The sequence below is a fragment of the Zerene cesonia genome, chromosome Z (genome assembly GCF_012273895.1).
Source record: "Zerene cesonia ecotype Mississippi chromosome Z, Zerene_cesonia_1.1, whole genome shotgun sequence".
In the NCBI taxonomy this organism is placed as follows: domain Eukaryota; kingdom Metazoa; phylum Arthropoda; class Insecta; order Lepidoptera; family Pieridae; genus Zerene; species Zerene cesonia.
Genome location: NC_052122.1, coordinates 12,226,513 through 12,241,888, shown reverse-complemented (window position 1 = coordinate 12,241,888; position 15,376 = coordinate 12,226,513). Strand labels below are relative to the sequence as shown.

General features: G+C 35.2%; 1 protein-coding gene across 9 annotated transcripts in view; it reads left to right on the top strand.

Moving 5' to 3' along the window:
* Positions 1-9,991, top strand: part of LOC119835491 (potassium channel subfamily T member 2) — a 96,783-nt gene extending 86,792 nt beyond the window's left edge. For 6 of the 9 annotated variants that reach the window (XM_038360348.1, XM_038360347.1, XM_038360343.1 and 3 more), the window contains 8 exons: positions 75-425; positions 501-635; positions 809-920; positions 1,206-1,391; positions 1,587-1,793; positions 3,771-3,875; positions 4,869-5,074; positions 5,170-9,991. In XM_038360348.1, the coding sequence (XP_038216276.1) occupies positions 75-425; positions 501-635; positions 809-920; positions 1,206-1,391; positions 1,587-1,793; positions 3,771-3,875; positions 4,869-5,074; positions 5,170-5,785 (1,918 nt within the window). In that variant the 3' untranslated portion in view covers positions 5,786-9,991. The remainder of the gene's footprint in view (positions 1-74; positions 426-500; positions 636-808; positions 921-1,205; positions 1,392-1,586; positions 1,794-3,770; positions 3,876-4,868; positions 5,075-5,169) is intronic. The other 3 variants (XM_038360350.1, XM_038360352.1, XM_038360345.1) reach the window with 2 other exon arrangements.
* The last annotated feature ends 5,385 nt before the right edge of the window (positions 9,992-15,376 follow it).

Sequence of the window (15,376 nt, the reverse complement as noted above, 5' to 3'; positions counted from 1 at the left end):
GCTTGTGCCTTCGTTTCGGATGATAGTAGTTAACTTGATACTTGAACTTCCGATAAAGTTGTTTTAATGTTTAGGATCGTGAAAGGTTTCCCACCCGTCTCGCCTTTCATCGGCGTGAGTCCAACGCTTTGCTACTTGCTTAAGGAAAAGAAGCCGCTGTGCTGTCTCCAACTAGCCCAAGTGTGTGAGCATTGCTCGTATCGAAACGCAAAAGAGTATCAGTGGCAGAACAAGACGATCATCTTGGCAGCTGACTACGCCTCAAACGGAATCTACAACTTTATAATTCCTTTGCGAGCTCACTTCAGATCGAAGACGTCGCTGAATCCAATAATATTGCTTCTGGAGCGCAGACCTGATATAGCATTTTTGGATGCCATTTCATACTTCCCGTTGGTTTATTGGATGATGGGGACTATTGATTCGTAGGTGTTCTCGTTAATTTATTATTTTATAAGTAAGTTGATAGTCAACATCACTCATGCTTATAATATCTGCAGGTTGGACGATCTTCTTAGAGCTGGGATAACGCTGGCCGAGAATGTTGTTGTGGTCAACAAAGAATTGTCCAATTCCGCGGAAGAGGACAGTCTATCCGACTGCAATACGATTGTCGCTGTTCAAACGATGTTCAAGTAAAAATCTTTTACTTCATTAATTAGTACCTACATAATATTATAAGCCAATAGTTTGGTTAAACCTACTTATTGCGAATGCAGCGCGATGTGCTAGCGTTGTTTGTTCAAAGCGAATGAATGAGCCCCAAAACGGATTATATAGAGAATATCAAAAATGTCATCTGTTGCAGATTCTTTCCTTCAATAAGATCCATCACGGAACTGTCGCAATCATCTAACATGCGCTTCATGCAATTCCGTGCACATGACAAATATGCTCTTCATCTCTCGAAGATGGAAAAGGTACGAGTTGCTTTTTGGCCGCCATTAATTAATTTTAGAGTATAGCAAAATAATTGTTTAAACTTCATTTAAACAAACCGAGTACTTCTTGAGCCGAATTTTAATGATTTCTTTCTCGCGTTTTACCTTTTTGTTAACTTAAAATAATTTACTTATGTATCGTTTAGTGTAACTTTCATATGAATACGAATGCAATTGTTGTACATAATTTTTTTACGTTTAAAGCAAAAATAAATGAAAAGAAACACCTAAATCTTTTTCATACAATGATCTGTTTATTCTCAGCGTGAAAAGGAACGCGGCTCGCACATATCATACATGTTCCGCCTGCCGTTTGCCGCCGGCTCCGTGTTCTCGGCCTCGATGTTGGACACTCTGCTCTACCAGGCGTTTGTCAAGGATTACGTCATCACATTCGTCCGCTTGCTGCTGGGGGTCGACCAGGCGCCTGGATCCGGGTTCCTTACATCCGTAAGTGTCCACTCTTGTTCGTTGTGCTGTTGCGTCTTCACCGCCATCTCCATCATTCTCAATGCATAGCGAACATTTAAAATTTCGAGCGAATGACATTTCTACTTTTAAATATTTTGCGTAATGTTGTGTTCTGTATATATACGATACGATAAGTCTCCGCCACCTCACTCAAACTTTTTGACGTCACAACAGATGAAAATAACAAAGGAAGACATGTGGATCCGTACATACGGTCGGCTTTACCAAAAGTTATGTTCGACATCTTGCGAAATCCCGATCGGTATCTATCGAACCCAGGACACGAGCCTGGCCGACCCTTCTCACGTGAGTATGTCTCCACGCGGCTCCTCAAGTTGGTTATGGTCACGCCTCACGGGAATGCGAACATCGCAAGGATCGGTGAGTCGGTCTCTACTACTCAACTACTCCTTAAATACAGTCCTTTGCCTCCTTGCGCACGAACACTTCTCCTCCATAAATCCTTAACGTTACTTTCTTTCCCGGAAGGATTGTTTCGCTTTGGGGCATTTCAATTTTGATTTTTGTTATGACAATACCAAAATTGAAGCGTCCACACAGAACAAATCTTTGTGTAGATACCAGATTTAGATCAGTGATTTTCGATTGAATCACACTATTGTATATCAGGTTCATAATTTTGAAAGATTGAGATTATTTACTTTAGTAACTTAGAGTATTTACGCAAACGATTGGAAAACACTGATTTATTCGGTACTGAAAAGTAATTTGGAGTTGAATATTATATGGGCTTATTCTAGACAAATATTAGTCTTTTCTTGCGAGTATTATTACATTCTGAAATTCAGACCGCACTTTAGTTCTAAAGCGAATCCTCTACTATTTGATCGTTACCACCCCCTCCTTATCCTTGGACTGTATTTCGGGTTTTTGGATCTGTTTTTTTTTTATATTTTTCCTCGTAACTGAGGCACTATCATTTGTTCTACATATCTGAGCCTACACTTGTGGCGTCTTTGTAATTAGTTCAGCATTTACATGTTTTATCTTGTTACACGGTACCTCAACTTATTTGGAACACGTGCTTTATTATGTTCATCGCAATCTGCTATTAGCCAAAAAGTGAATATTGCTTTGCGTTGACGGTAAATTAACTGATCGGGATACTGAGTACAAGTCGAGAGTTGTTGTCGGTTTCGAGGTCGATGATCGCAATCCCGCCGCTGTTGTTGTAGTGGTTATTGCATGAATAGCATAGATCAGACTTGATATTTCATTTACTGTAAGAACAGTCACAGTAATACCATTAGAACATGTGACCTGATAATCATTTCCTATGTAATAGCGTTGGATATCCGATAAATTTATAAGAATCTCAAGAAAAATACTTAACAAGAGAATACATATTAAGAAATTAAAATTATGTTTCAAATGTAAATGCGATTGCGACGCGATTTCCTCATTATACTACTGCGTGGTCATCTGTTCAGAACCCCGGGATTAATTATATAATGAACAAATCGCGTTTAAATTTATGATGTTCTACGACTATAAATCTGGTTAAATCTTATCCAAGAAAACATTGAAAACACTACGCGTACACGAAGAGAAACATAAATAGTGTCGACATACTTATCTTCTTATTAGTCCATATTGTGTACAAGAGGATTTAAATTATATTACATAGAGCTATGCTTCTGCTTCTGCTAAAAAATACGTGATATTAGCGCATAAAGCGTCAGCTATAGAAAATAAATACAAGCTTTGTTCATTTAAATAGTAACAAGAACTTTCAACATAGATGATTTAGTAACTTTAATTATTGGAGAGGAATAAACATGGCACATTAAATTTCTGATCGCAATGTTATTAATAAAAAAAATCAATTTGAAAATACAAGAAATGATAGTTATTTAAGAAAGTTATGAATTATTGAAAATTATTTATTTATGGTTTAAGCTCTTTTATTGAACAGTGCATTTGAATACAAACCATAACACTTTAGTGATGTAACATCACATAACTTAATTATTAAACCCATCAATTTTCAAACCCACTCTCAAACAGTATTAAAAAGCTGTTCATTCACAATACGCACTTCACATTTGGCAACACTGAACTCTATTGTACAAATTGATTTGTTTATGGCGGATTAGGATCAAGAAACAAAGGGATTATCACTCTTAGATTCGCATACAATCACAAGTCCTCGTCTTATGATATAGCTCAGTGTCAGTACATAAAACTGCATGAAGGAAAGGAAAGTAGTAACTGAGAAACGAGTCCTCATTTTCTGCTGGATCTTCCTTTTCGGATTTACGGAAATGATTGTCATATGCGCACGTTAGAGTAGCATAGGATTGCGTATATAGCAGACGTGTGACAAGCTACTTGCAGGCGGGTTCGGAGGAGAGCCGGCAGGGCGGAAGGGCGGAGGGCAGGACCGACTCCAGGTCTCCTACGGGCTGCCTCAGTGGCTGCTACGGCGATCGCACGCCGGCGGTAAGCTAAGCTTTGGGCTGGTGCACTGTGGCGAATGTCGCGTGAACGATTGGTCCTCTCATATTTCTGAGTTCCTGTCTAACTTCCTACTAGTCCAATACATATTGCAAATGAACTAATGAATGTACGCGAAAATAATTTAAATTGGAACCGAGTAATTTATCAGTTATGAAGGAAATGCGACAAATTCGCCCACAAAATAGTTAATATAAATTATTGGACAAAACTTAGGATGAGCTCATGGTTTTACTAATTAGTTTTAAAACAAATACGCATGTGAAGTTTGCTTCCAACAACTTCCGACATTGAGTACAACAACCAATCAGTCACGTGATAGTCGACAATTTGCATTCGGCCTAATATAAACTTCTGAAGAGGGCTAAGGGAAAGAAAAGTCAAAAAAGATAAAACTCTTATAAATAACTGAAAAATCGAAATATCACAATCAATTTGTGGAGAAATTGAATAAACCTTTGCATGAATTGGAATGAAATCGATCGTCCCTTGGTCATTATCATTGGAGCTCTTATATTCCTGTTTATATTTCTAAGAGGCATCAAAAGGTACTAAACTTACGGGATCGTTGCAGGTACTCGATCATTTAATTTATAATTACATAGCAATACGACATTACATTACTACATCTCACCCTGTTCTTCGATACGTCCTGGTCACATTGCAGGCTGTAGAGTATCTAGCTTAGTGTTAGGCATTGAGTGTCGCAATGTGCATTATTGGCACTTAGATCATAGAGTAGACTCGATGCAATATACACAATCAATACGGGCCTTTACAAGATCTCTTTGTATGCCAGTCTAAGGACCGTATTCGTTGAGTTGGTGGACAAACTCCACGTGTTTATAAGAAGTGCATGTTTAATATTAAGCACAACAATATGTATGCACCGGTTTGAATAATGAAACGTACACATTGTTGTCGTGAACCAACTTGGCCGAGTTGACCGTAAAATTCAAATTAGAGAAATTTCCACAGTATTCGGCGAGTCTAGCCGATGAGGCAAGAGACAACCATGCGCAACAAATTGAGAGAGCTGAAATAGCTAACCTGGTGCGATCTCGAATGGAGTCCCTCAATTTGAGCGGAATTGACTATGACGATGTCAGTGAGAAGCGCAACAGCCTGTCTTACGTTATCATCAATCCCAGCTGCGACTTAAACCTACAAGAAGGAGATATTATGTATGTTACTTTACTTTGCTACTTTATAGATGCTACTACTACCGGCAATGTTAGGCTTGTAGACGATTTCAGATTGTCCACTTTTCCTTTTTCAGATATCTTGTTCGACCGTCTCCATTCTCGGCACAGAAAACATTTGAGCGACACAACAGCCGCCGGAAGTCGAATATAAGCTTCTGTTCCAGCGCGATGATTCAAGCAGCGGCCGGAGGTAGCCGCAGAGGATCGGCGATGGCTGGCCTGACGAGCTTGTCGCCCCGGGCGCCTCCGCTGTCCACCACCAAGGCGAACTCGCTGTCGCTTCCGGATAGTCCCACCATAATAACGGACTTCCGTGGACGCTCAAATTCGCTGCGCGTGGTCGACGATGCCATGCTGCGTCGTTCAAACTCCCTGCGGCAGGGCATCGGCATGGGCGCAATATCCCGCCGGCGAAAGAGCAGCCTGGAAGAAATTGGCATCACGCACTTCAACTCCTTGTTGCAACATCAACAACAACAACAGCAGCAGAACGCCGAGGCCATAAAGATGGCTCTGAATGGGAGTATCGGCTTGGAAGTGACTCCCCCCGATGAGGGGCCCATGGATCATCTGGGCGGCCCGTTCAGCGGCTACCAGGAAATGGCGGCGGCTCTGCCTTCCACGTCGTCGGCGGCGAGTCTGCGCCCATCCTCTCCAGACCCTCAGATGCTGCAGGGTACCATCGTATGATACAATCCCATGTGGGGACGGCGACTCAGGCGACGACGCAAGGATTAAACGGCCCTGTTCCAATTTGAACCCTGTCCCTTAGACTTGACTATCTCTGCACGTATTGTAGTGTTGCAATTGTATCTTTCAAAACCTATCGGAGTGGACTAGATGCGGTAACGCAGTGAATTGTTAGCGGGATCAACTAGTTAGTACGTAGAGGAAATACGTTGGCGTAAGGCTGTAAATATCTTTAAGCTTTACCTATCTTTACTGTAACTTGGCATTGTACTTGTAAATAACTATTGTGTAGCGTGTATGGCGGTGGCCACATCTTGCGCCTGGTCTCTGATTATCGATTTTTGTATCTTATTGAAAACGGCCAGGCTAATGTTACTTAACAAAATATCTGAAAGTTTTAAATTATTAATGAGTCGAATTTTTAAAAAATGACCTTAATTAAAATGAATATACATATTAGTCCGGTCAATTTAGACATAAAAATAATAATAATTCCGGCAGAGCCTACCGTTTCTGAGATATTGCGCTTGTAACAATAATGTTCTACTTAATATGTACGCATATGCCACGTTTATAAATATTTAGCTAAATGAGCAAAAATACCTACTTATGTCTCTGTGTGTCCTGTATTTTGGAAGTGAATTATATTTAACACCATATAATTCACTTTCAAAATACAGATAGTCCCAGAATCCCCTGTACTCGTATGGCCTTGAATAACATCAGTTTAACGTTTAGTTCGAGTGACTAATGGTATTTCTTATAAGTATCGGCTGCTGTTGCTTGTACTGATTCATATTTTAAAAACCCCATCCGTTTCAGCTTTTGACACACAAAAGAGATTCTTTGAATGTAAGTGCAGGAAATTCTACAATTTTTTTCTGCGATAATTCTGCGCTTTCTTCTTCTCGGCCTCTTCATCCGCTTCACCACCACATCAATATTTTTTTAAACAAAACTTTCATCCTTACTGTTCATCCTGTTCATCCTGAGATTGAACTTATTCGCGTATGCTTTTCTCTTTTTATTTGCAATCCACGTGGACTGTAGCTGACTTTTCGCTTCTTAAATAATAAGCACATTTTGAAAGTTTGCATTCCACAACTGACCACCACAATTTCATTTTCAGTCAAAAGTTTATAGCAAATAAAACGAAATTTTGACTATTTTTAATTTATCCCAAACAGCAGTAGTCGACATTTGTAAGAAACACTATTATTCAATCGAACATTTCGATCGTTTAACACTAAAGAATCAGGTTTGTGAGAAAAACGATAATTCCTCAAGGTTAAGCTTGAATCGTATGATTTGAACTTCTTATGTTGAAATTCGACCACTATATCTTAATCTTACGCGCTCGAGTCGATTCTTTTACATTTATTACCCTTCACGCTATTTAAATTCTCCTATTAATACATTATTTATTTCAGTGACATCCTGAAGCGTTCAGAATAACAAAATCTAACGCGATTGAGTAATTAAAATGCATTGTTTTTTTTTTTAATAAAAATTCTGTTCCCTCGCTAAAAGTGAAAATATAACAGAACCTTTTGCGAATTCTAACATGTTTTAGAAAAATCATCATTTAGCATCATGGCACCCCTTACAATTATCATCATCAGCCCATATATGTTCGCACTGCTGGGACACAGGCCTTCTATGAGGGTTAGGTAGTAGTTTTCTTTTTTCAAAGAAAACTGTACAATAGGGGGATATTATTTAAGGCCGTACTAGTAGAGGGGATTCAGTGAGACTTCCTGTCTTTAAAAGTGTATTTCCTTAGAATTATATAGTGTACATATAAAAAGACACGAGACATGAGACACAATGGCTATTTTTGCTTATTTGAGCTAAATATTTATAAACGTATATGAGCGCATATGATGCAGAATGTGATTCTTATTGTAGGGAGCCTAGGAGGATTTTTAAGGGAAGGTACCTTACCTAAAGCTAAGCACCTCCAAAAAATTATCCGCGCAAAAATCGTTAATTTTCTTCTTCTTCAAATTGCTTCAAATCGAAATTTGTGTTGTAATTAACCACTAATAATCTTTGTCTGACGCGCTCGAGTCATGCCACGAAATTGCCACATAAATTGTAAGTATCATGTATATATTATTTCAGTTATATGATAGAGAATTAAAAATATAAAAATCTAATAAATAAAAAAACATTTCTCCACCGCTAAAATTAAAAACATTAGAGGACTACTTTTTCTTGCTATTGTATAATCTGCGAATTCCAGTAGGTTTCCGAGACACTCGAGTAAATACACATTTAGCATCTTGGGCTCCCCTACTTATGACAAGCGCAATATATCAGAGACGGTCTTAGAGAAAAAAATATAAAAGCATTTTTATAAAAAAATTTTAGATCTACAAATGTGGTTGGGAGTACTTTTTCGATAAAACTTACCGATTTCGAGAAAAATCCAAAAACCCTAAAACTTTGTCCTTTGACCGCGAACATGTATTGGCATTTTATTTATAATGGGGAACCAAAGGTCTACAAAAATTTGGCTCTGTCGGAATAATTGTTATTTCAAATGTCTAAATTGACGGGACAAATATAAAATCATTCATATATCGTGCGTATATGACAAGATATATACATTTTATAGGTATATTTCAATTATCGTATCTAACGATTGTCAAAATTTTAAGATGAAGAATATATATTTTATTACTGAAGTATAGTATATGTATCTATTAAACAATCAAATTACACAGAGGTGACGTAAAGATAAAACCGTCGTCGTCTTTGGTAATTAAGTTTATGTACTTATTCTTTTTACACGCTTTTTATTAGCTTCACCTGTATGTTTGTTTGTAACCGACTTCTTTGGGCGCGATTTTGACCCACTTTAAACGGCCAGATTTCGTTCAAACTTTGTAGATTTATTGAGAACCTTTGACAATACACTAATTTGATAAAATTATTCCAGTTTTCAATTTGCAAAATATGATTTTTGTTAAAGCGTGTTTTTTAGTTTTTTTAAACTATTATATTTTATTTACATTTGGCTTCGATCTTAATTGGAATAATTCACAAAACAGTATTATATTTCTCTTGGTTTTAATAATAATTAACTCATAAAAATATCTTAATAACTTGTTTAAAATTGCACTAATACGTTGTCTCAAGGTTGTCTCATAAAATAATTTTATTATAATAATTATATTCGTATTTAATGCACGGACACACACACACAAGCGTGTACACGAATTAAGACTACATGCACTGATATTTTTCAAAGACATTTCATTTTAAGTACAGATAGATACCAAGTTATATATATTGAGAAATGAGAAAGCTCCAATATGAACGGAGTTGAATGAAATTTCGATTTTTATCATACCTTCGTGTTTTCTCTTACCGCACGTTTACTGATTGAGGAGTCGGCAAATACAGAAGTTTGACTATTTACCAAGTTTTATCATACATCACAGTACTTGTTTCAGCAAATATAAGGCCATGTGTTAAGAGAGTAAGAGATCAGTGGAGGGATCAGATCAAGTTATTTAACTTATAAGTTAAGTCGAACGTTTTAAAAACTATAGAGCGTCTCAGTTTTCTGTTTATTATACTTCTAGCAAACTGGCCATTAACCCGAACAGAGACACACAGAAAACGAAAATAATGAAAAAATGTTTTATTGCGTCTACCGTGTAAATATTTTTTTTGTGTAAAGTTGTTATTTTGACCTTATAGATGGTCACTGCACTGTTATTTCTTTGTGTAATTTTCATTTAATTTGGAATTGCATGTCGCTCGAACATTCCATTTCCACAGTTTGATATCTTTCTATTCGGATAAATTAAGCATTTATGATATTCCTAAGTCACATCACACACATTCACTTGTATATCTACACTAATGATTCGATACAGTTTGTATGTTTGTAAGTAAAAGCAGTATTTAGGTGTATATGTCCCACTCTCCACTAAGGAGTGTGACCGCAGCGCATAACTTAACCATGTACTATTTAACCGACTAGATTTAAAAAACAGTATGTATTAATGGGTGCAACAGATAATCTGTAACCTTCATTCATAACCTAGTTAATATAAACAGTCATAATTAATCTCATTATATCGGATACTCTAAGGTAGTTGTACTTGACATTGTATTTAACTATATTCCACTAAGATGTAATTTTGGCGACATGTGCCCTCAATTATTGCAATGCTAATAAAGGCAACAGACAATCGTGTGTTTCATTTCCTTCACCGCTTCCTTTGTGCCGCTTCGCCCGCATTAAATTCGTTGTATTTTAATAAATGTTACATACATGTATTTAACGCTTCCCCTTAAATCACTTACTATCAGAGACCCCATCGAAATACGTTGTGGAACTGTAAGATCTAAGCATACATACATACAAACATAGGGACAGATGCGGGAAGCGACTTTGCTTTATACTATATAGAGAGATTGCTTCGGCCTGTGGCTTCGTACCTGCGGGTGACCAGTACACCAAAAGTAGGTCCCGTAATTATAAAATAACACGTAGTTTGTGAGAGTTTTAATATTAGACCAACGGGATATTAGGTATCGAATATTTCTGCATTGAACATCAAAACTACATCCTAACTGAATTGATAAGCTTTGAAAGATAAACCCATAACAAATTGACCAATCTTCGAAACATACTGACTAAAGATGGTTACACATTGTTTCTTATTTACACTACGAAGCCATTAGACAATAAAAATCATTTTAGGAATATTCTTGCCTATCATTTAAATAACTAGGTATATGATTTAGTAAAGTAAAAAAGAAAATATTAACAATTAACGGTAACTCATTTTTATCCGATTTAAGATTAGTGTGTGTAAGCCTTAATTGAAACGACTGGGATTTAATGAAATGCATTATTATCTATTCGACTATGGACACGCATCAAGCGCACGCTATTCTCTTTTCTGTGATGGTAATATTATTGTTTAGAATTAAATGTCTTGTTACACAAAAATACTAAGCACTAGTGCACTTGAAAATAAATTCAAGTCAAAATGGCCTACATTGATTCGAGAAAAGAGTGGTGTGGCCGTGCCGCTTTTTGCTCGACAGTGCCCCCACTGCCGTGCCCTCAGATCTCTATTTTATAGATTATAAATCGCGGATTATAATTATTGTTTCCTTAAAGTGTGTGCTTTTAACAATTTTCATTTGCAGGTCTTATTTTGTGCGCAAAATACATGCGTCAACGACTTCGGACAAGTGAGTTTCACACTAATTGGACTAATTTCATGCAAACAACAAAATAATTAAAGGTGTAGCAGTACAACCAATAATCAAACAATGGTCGGATCACCCACGGCGATCACGTAATATAATGGAAAATATGGTTTAAGGAGTACACACGGGCTGTGTTCGCATATTACCACAACAGTTTTCTATCTTTTGTAATGTTAAAAACATTTTTTTAATTTGCAGATGAAGAGGTCGTGTATAGCAAAGGTAAATAAATATACAATACGTAAGTGATTATTTAAAATTAAAATATTTACTATTTATGCATATTTGTAGCTAAATACAATATTGAATTCAGTTCATTAATAACGACACATGCAAATTAATTTCAGTGCAAAGGAAACGACTGTAGATCTAAGGTAAAGATTTTATATTATTCTTTTTAGACGACGAGCGAGTTATACCAAGATTTTGATGCAACGCAATATCCTTTAAATACAGTCTCTTGTTAGTATTTGGGAGGATAAGATAAAAAGATAATATAATGCTACCCTTATCGATAAAGTATTGTCTGTAATGTGTATTGTTCTCATCAGTGTCACGGCAGCATGTCGTCCGCTTTGGTAAGATTAAACTTCATATTATTTAGTAAAGTATAAACAGTATTAAGAACGCAATTTAATTGGAAAACATTTATCGGGTCTCCTAAAGCGTTGTAAGGCGAAGAATCAAACGTTAAATAGGCTTTCTAAAAGATAGTGAATTTAAAAATTATTGTATGAGTCATAAAATAGAATACTAAAAATGAATTTTGCCGGCTAAGTCATCAACGGATTTACAACAACATTTATATTCGTACTGTATTTCAGGCTGTTGGGTTTAATTCAACGGCTAAGGTATGTAACCATTTCCAAAGAAAATAAATAACGTGACTAATAGTGAAAAAGTGACTCTATAATTGTCAGAACAAGACCAAATTTAAATGGGGCCACATGATATCAAAATTTTTTCACTCAGTACATAGATGTGAACAAACAAAAAAATACAGTCAAATTGAGAAACTACTCTTTTTTTGAAGTTGTTTAAAAATAATGTTAAATGCTTTATTAATGATGAGGTTTCATTTTAGGCAAAGGGGGATCTGTCTACAGTCGAGGTAGGGAACTCTAAAAAATTATATATTTTCATATAAATGTGATAGCTTACTAGATTAATCAAGTATCATATAAATAATCTTTAATACATCATTTATATTCGATATTATAGTGCTTCGGTCCATTTTGCGAAGCAAGCGTAAGTACAAATAAACATTATTATTTATAATATAGATAGCTTCCCATGTACATTATAATACTGTGGTTTAGAACATTATTTATATACCAATCAAAAGCAAAAAAAAAATATTTGTTCGTTTGAATGTTCAAAGCATGTTAGCATGAGCTAATCTTGAGAATTACTGGATCGATTTCTAAAATTTTTTCACTTTTGGATGATGTTAGCGATCCCTGATTTTTATAGGCTATATATATACGTGGCTAATATAATATACATATCACATAAGTATATTTTCGTTTCAGTGTGACGGCGTACTAAACATTTGTATGGCCAAGGTAAATTATTAATAAAAGATATTAAACGTGTCACGACACTTAGGGTACGAGAAATACATTACAGCAATTATAGCTTATTATGGAATAGTAAACGAACGAACTTTTTATATTATGTTATGTATAACAAGTTTTTTAATTCAGTGCTACGGTCGTGCTTGCAAATCTCAAGTAAGTACATCCATACAAATATCACAAATTAGGTTTATTTACTACAATGAATTTTCAATTGACATTATTTTTAAATAGAAAGTTTCTTGCCGACTCTATAGAAATTGCTTTCCGAACCGTTGGTAAATGTTTAAATTATGCTATGACGATTCCATAAGAAGTCTAAGTGAGACAATAAGCTAGCTTTAACAATACTGTAGTGCTTACCGACCTTCGCTATGCTGTTCGCTCACATTCACAAGAATACGCAAGTGTAGGGGTGAGGACGACATTTGTAAATGTTTGCACACACACGAGCACATAAGGACATTGTAGAAATGTGGGCACGCGAGTGAGTGGCCCGGTTAATGTCTTCGAGAGATTTTTTAAGCACTCATACTAGTTGCCTTGACACTCTCTTACGGGTTTACGTTCAAAGTCAGCACATTTAGCGATCGATTCAATAAAAAGCTCGCATAGATTTCAACATGATGTCGAAATAAATACACGAGATGACTAATATGAATAGAAAAGTAATAAATATTCTTGCAAACAAATTATTCGATAGAAATTTCCCTAAAATCCAAAAAAAATGTACTCGTTTCTGCTTCCCTTTTAAGTGACAAAAAAAAATTTAATCGTAAACACAAAATTATTTATTTTTTAGTGTAACGCGGGGGCTTGTTTGACATTGGTGAGCCATAGAACTTATTATCAAATTTTTATAATATCACTTATGATAAAATTTTTATGAATTTACTTTTAAAGTTTTGTATAAAGTATAAACAATATTATGAATTGAATTTACTTTATAGAGCGAAGGTCAATTTACAACGTCCAATGTAAGTGCTTTACTAATTATTTAATGTAACGTTAAAAATAAATACTTAATGCATCTTGATGCTTGTTTTTAAGACATTTTTAATCAGAAAATTATTTTTTATTAGTGTCATGGACATAAATGTCGATCAAATGTAAGTTATAATTTACATTTTGTATTGGTATCTCTTTATGGAACTGCAATATAGAGTTTAAGGTTTTCAAAATAAGTACTCAATCCACTATCCACATTTAATCACAATTAAAATGAAACGTCAAAAAGCGAAAACTGGAACTAGTATAGCTTTAAGTGTAAGACAATTTCTTACTGTCTGCCCGAGTAACAAGCCCCTATTATTATCTGTTTGCAATGAGCTATACTTTTAAGCAGTTGGTGGTTTAGTCGAATACTCACATGATAATAATTAATGAATATCTGATATTGGAGTAATTTATTCTGTTTGTTAACTTCGTTTTTTATTAAGGAAAGAGTTTTCATATAAAACAAGGATACCTTATTAATTTATTTGAAAGTTAATAATAATTCAGTATCATTATTAACAGTGCACCGGGGAGCAATGCCACGCCATGGTAAGGAGAGTATCAATAATTCATCTTAAGTACAGAAGTATAATAAAACCGAGAAAAAAATTATACCGAAGTCCATAAAGAAGCCTTACCTTTTTATTACCTACACCGTTACTACCTTAATATAACGCAAGAGCATCTTGTGTTTATTGAATTATTCCTTCATACGTAATTGAGTAAATGTGTATTATATGCCCTAGTAATGATGAACGTAGAAATATTCATCGCATTGGTAAAACAACGAAAAATGAAGGTTATATTAAGGAATTTATAATAACTAATACGAAATGTACCTGTAACTTATTTTATTGAGTTTCAATATTACGAATGATCTGAATAACAGTAAAATAATGTCATATTTTATTTTATTCTTATATTAGTGTTCTGGAACTGCATGCATAACAGAGGTTAGCTGTGATATGTAATGATTTAAAATTAATGCTCTTTTCAGTAATTTTATTACCTATATGTCCACTTTTATATACTGCTTACTAATATTGTATATGCAGAAAGTGTTTGTATTTCTTTCTATATAAGCATGATATGATTTTTGATGTGTGTAAGAGGCTAGCACATGCTCCTTTGACCGTGGTAAAACATCTCGTCCCAAAACCCATGAGAAATCCCAACGCGAACGAAGTCGCGGAAGAAAAGCTGGAAATAACCTAATAAAATCTGTTTCAACTTTCAACGTCATTCATAAGAGACTTTTTTACTGTGAAATGATGAAAATAAAATATTTATTACTGGCACACAGTATGACTTCATAACTAATGAATGGAGTGTTATAATTGTAAAAGTTTAATGTAGTGTTTTAAATATTACAGTGTCACGCAAAGAAGTGTATTTCGTCGGTAAGTATGAAAACATTTAAAACTCATTTAAAAGTGTTAATTAATTTTTTATAAATAAAATAGCTGTAATGTATATATGTGTTGAAGTTTATTAAATAAAGAGATATCTTGGGAATATCGTCGTGTTGCCACATGACATTAACATTGGTTGATATAATGATGTACTTAAAATATTACTGACCAAGGAATGAACAGTACTTTAAAGAATAACCCTTCGGGTTATTCAGGCCATAGCCTAATGAACTTATTTGTGCCATCCTTAATCAAACTAGGATATCTACTATATAAAAATGAGTCGGGTTTTCCTTCCTGACGCTATAACTCCAGATAGCACGAACTAATTTCCACGGTTTTGCATTCGTTGGAAAGGTCTCGGG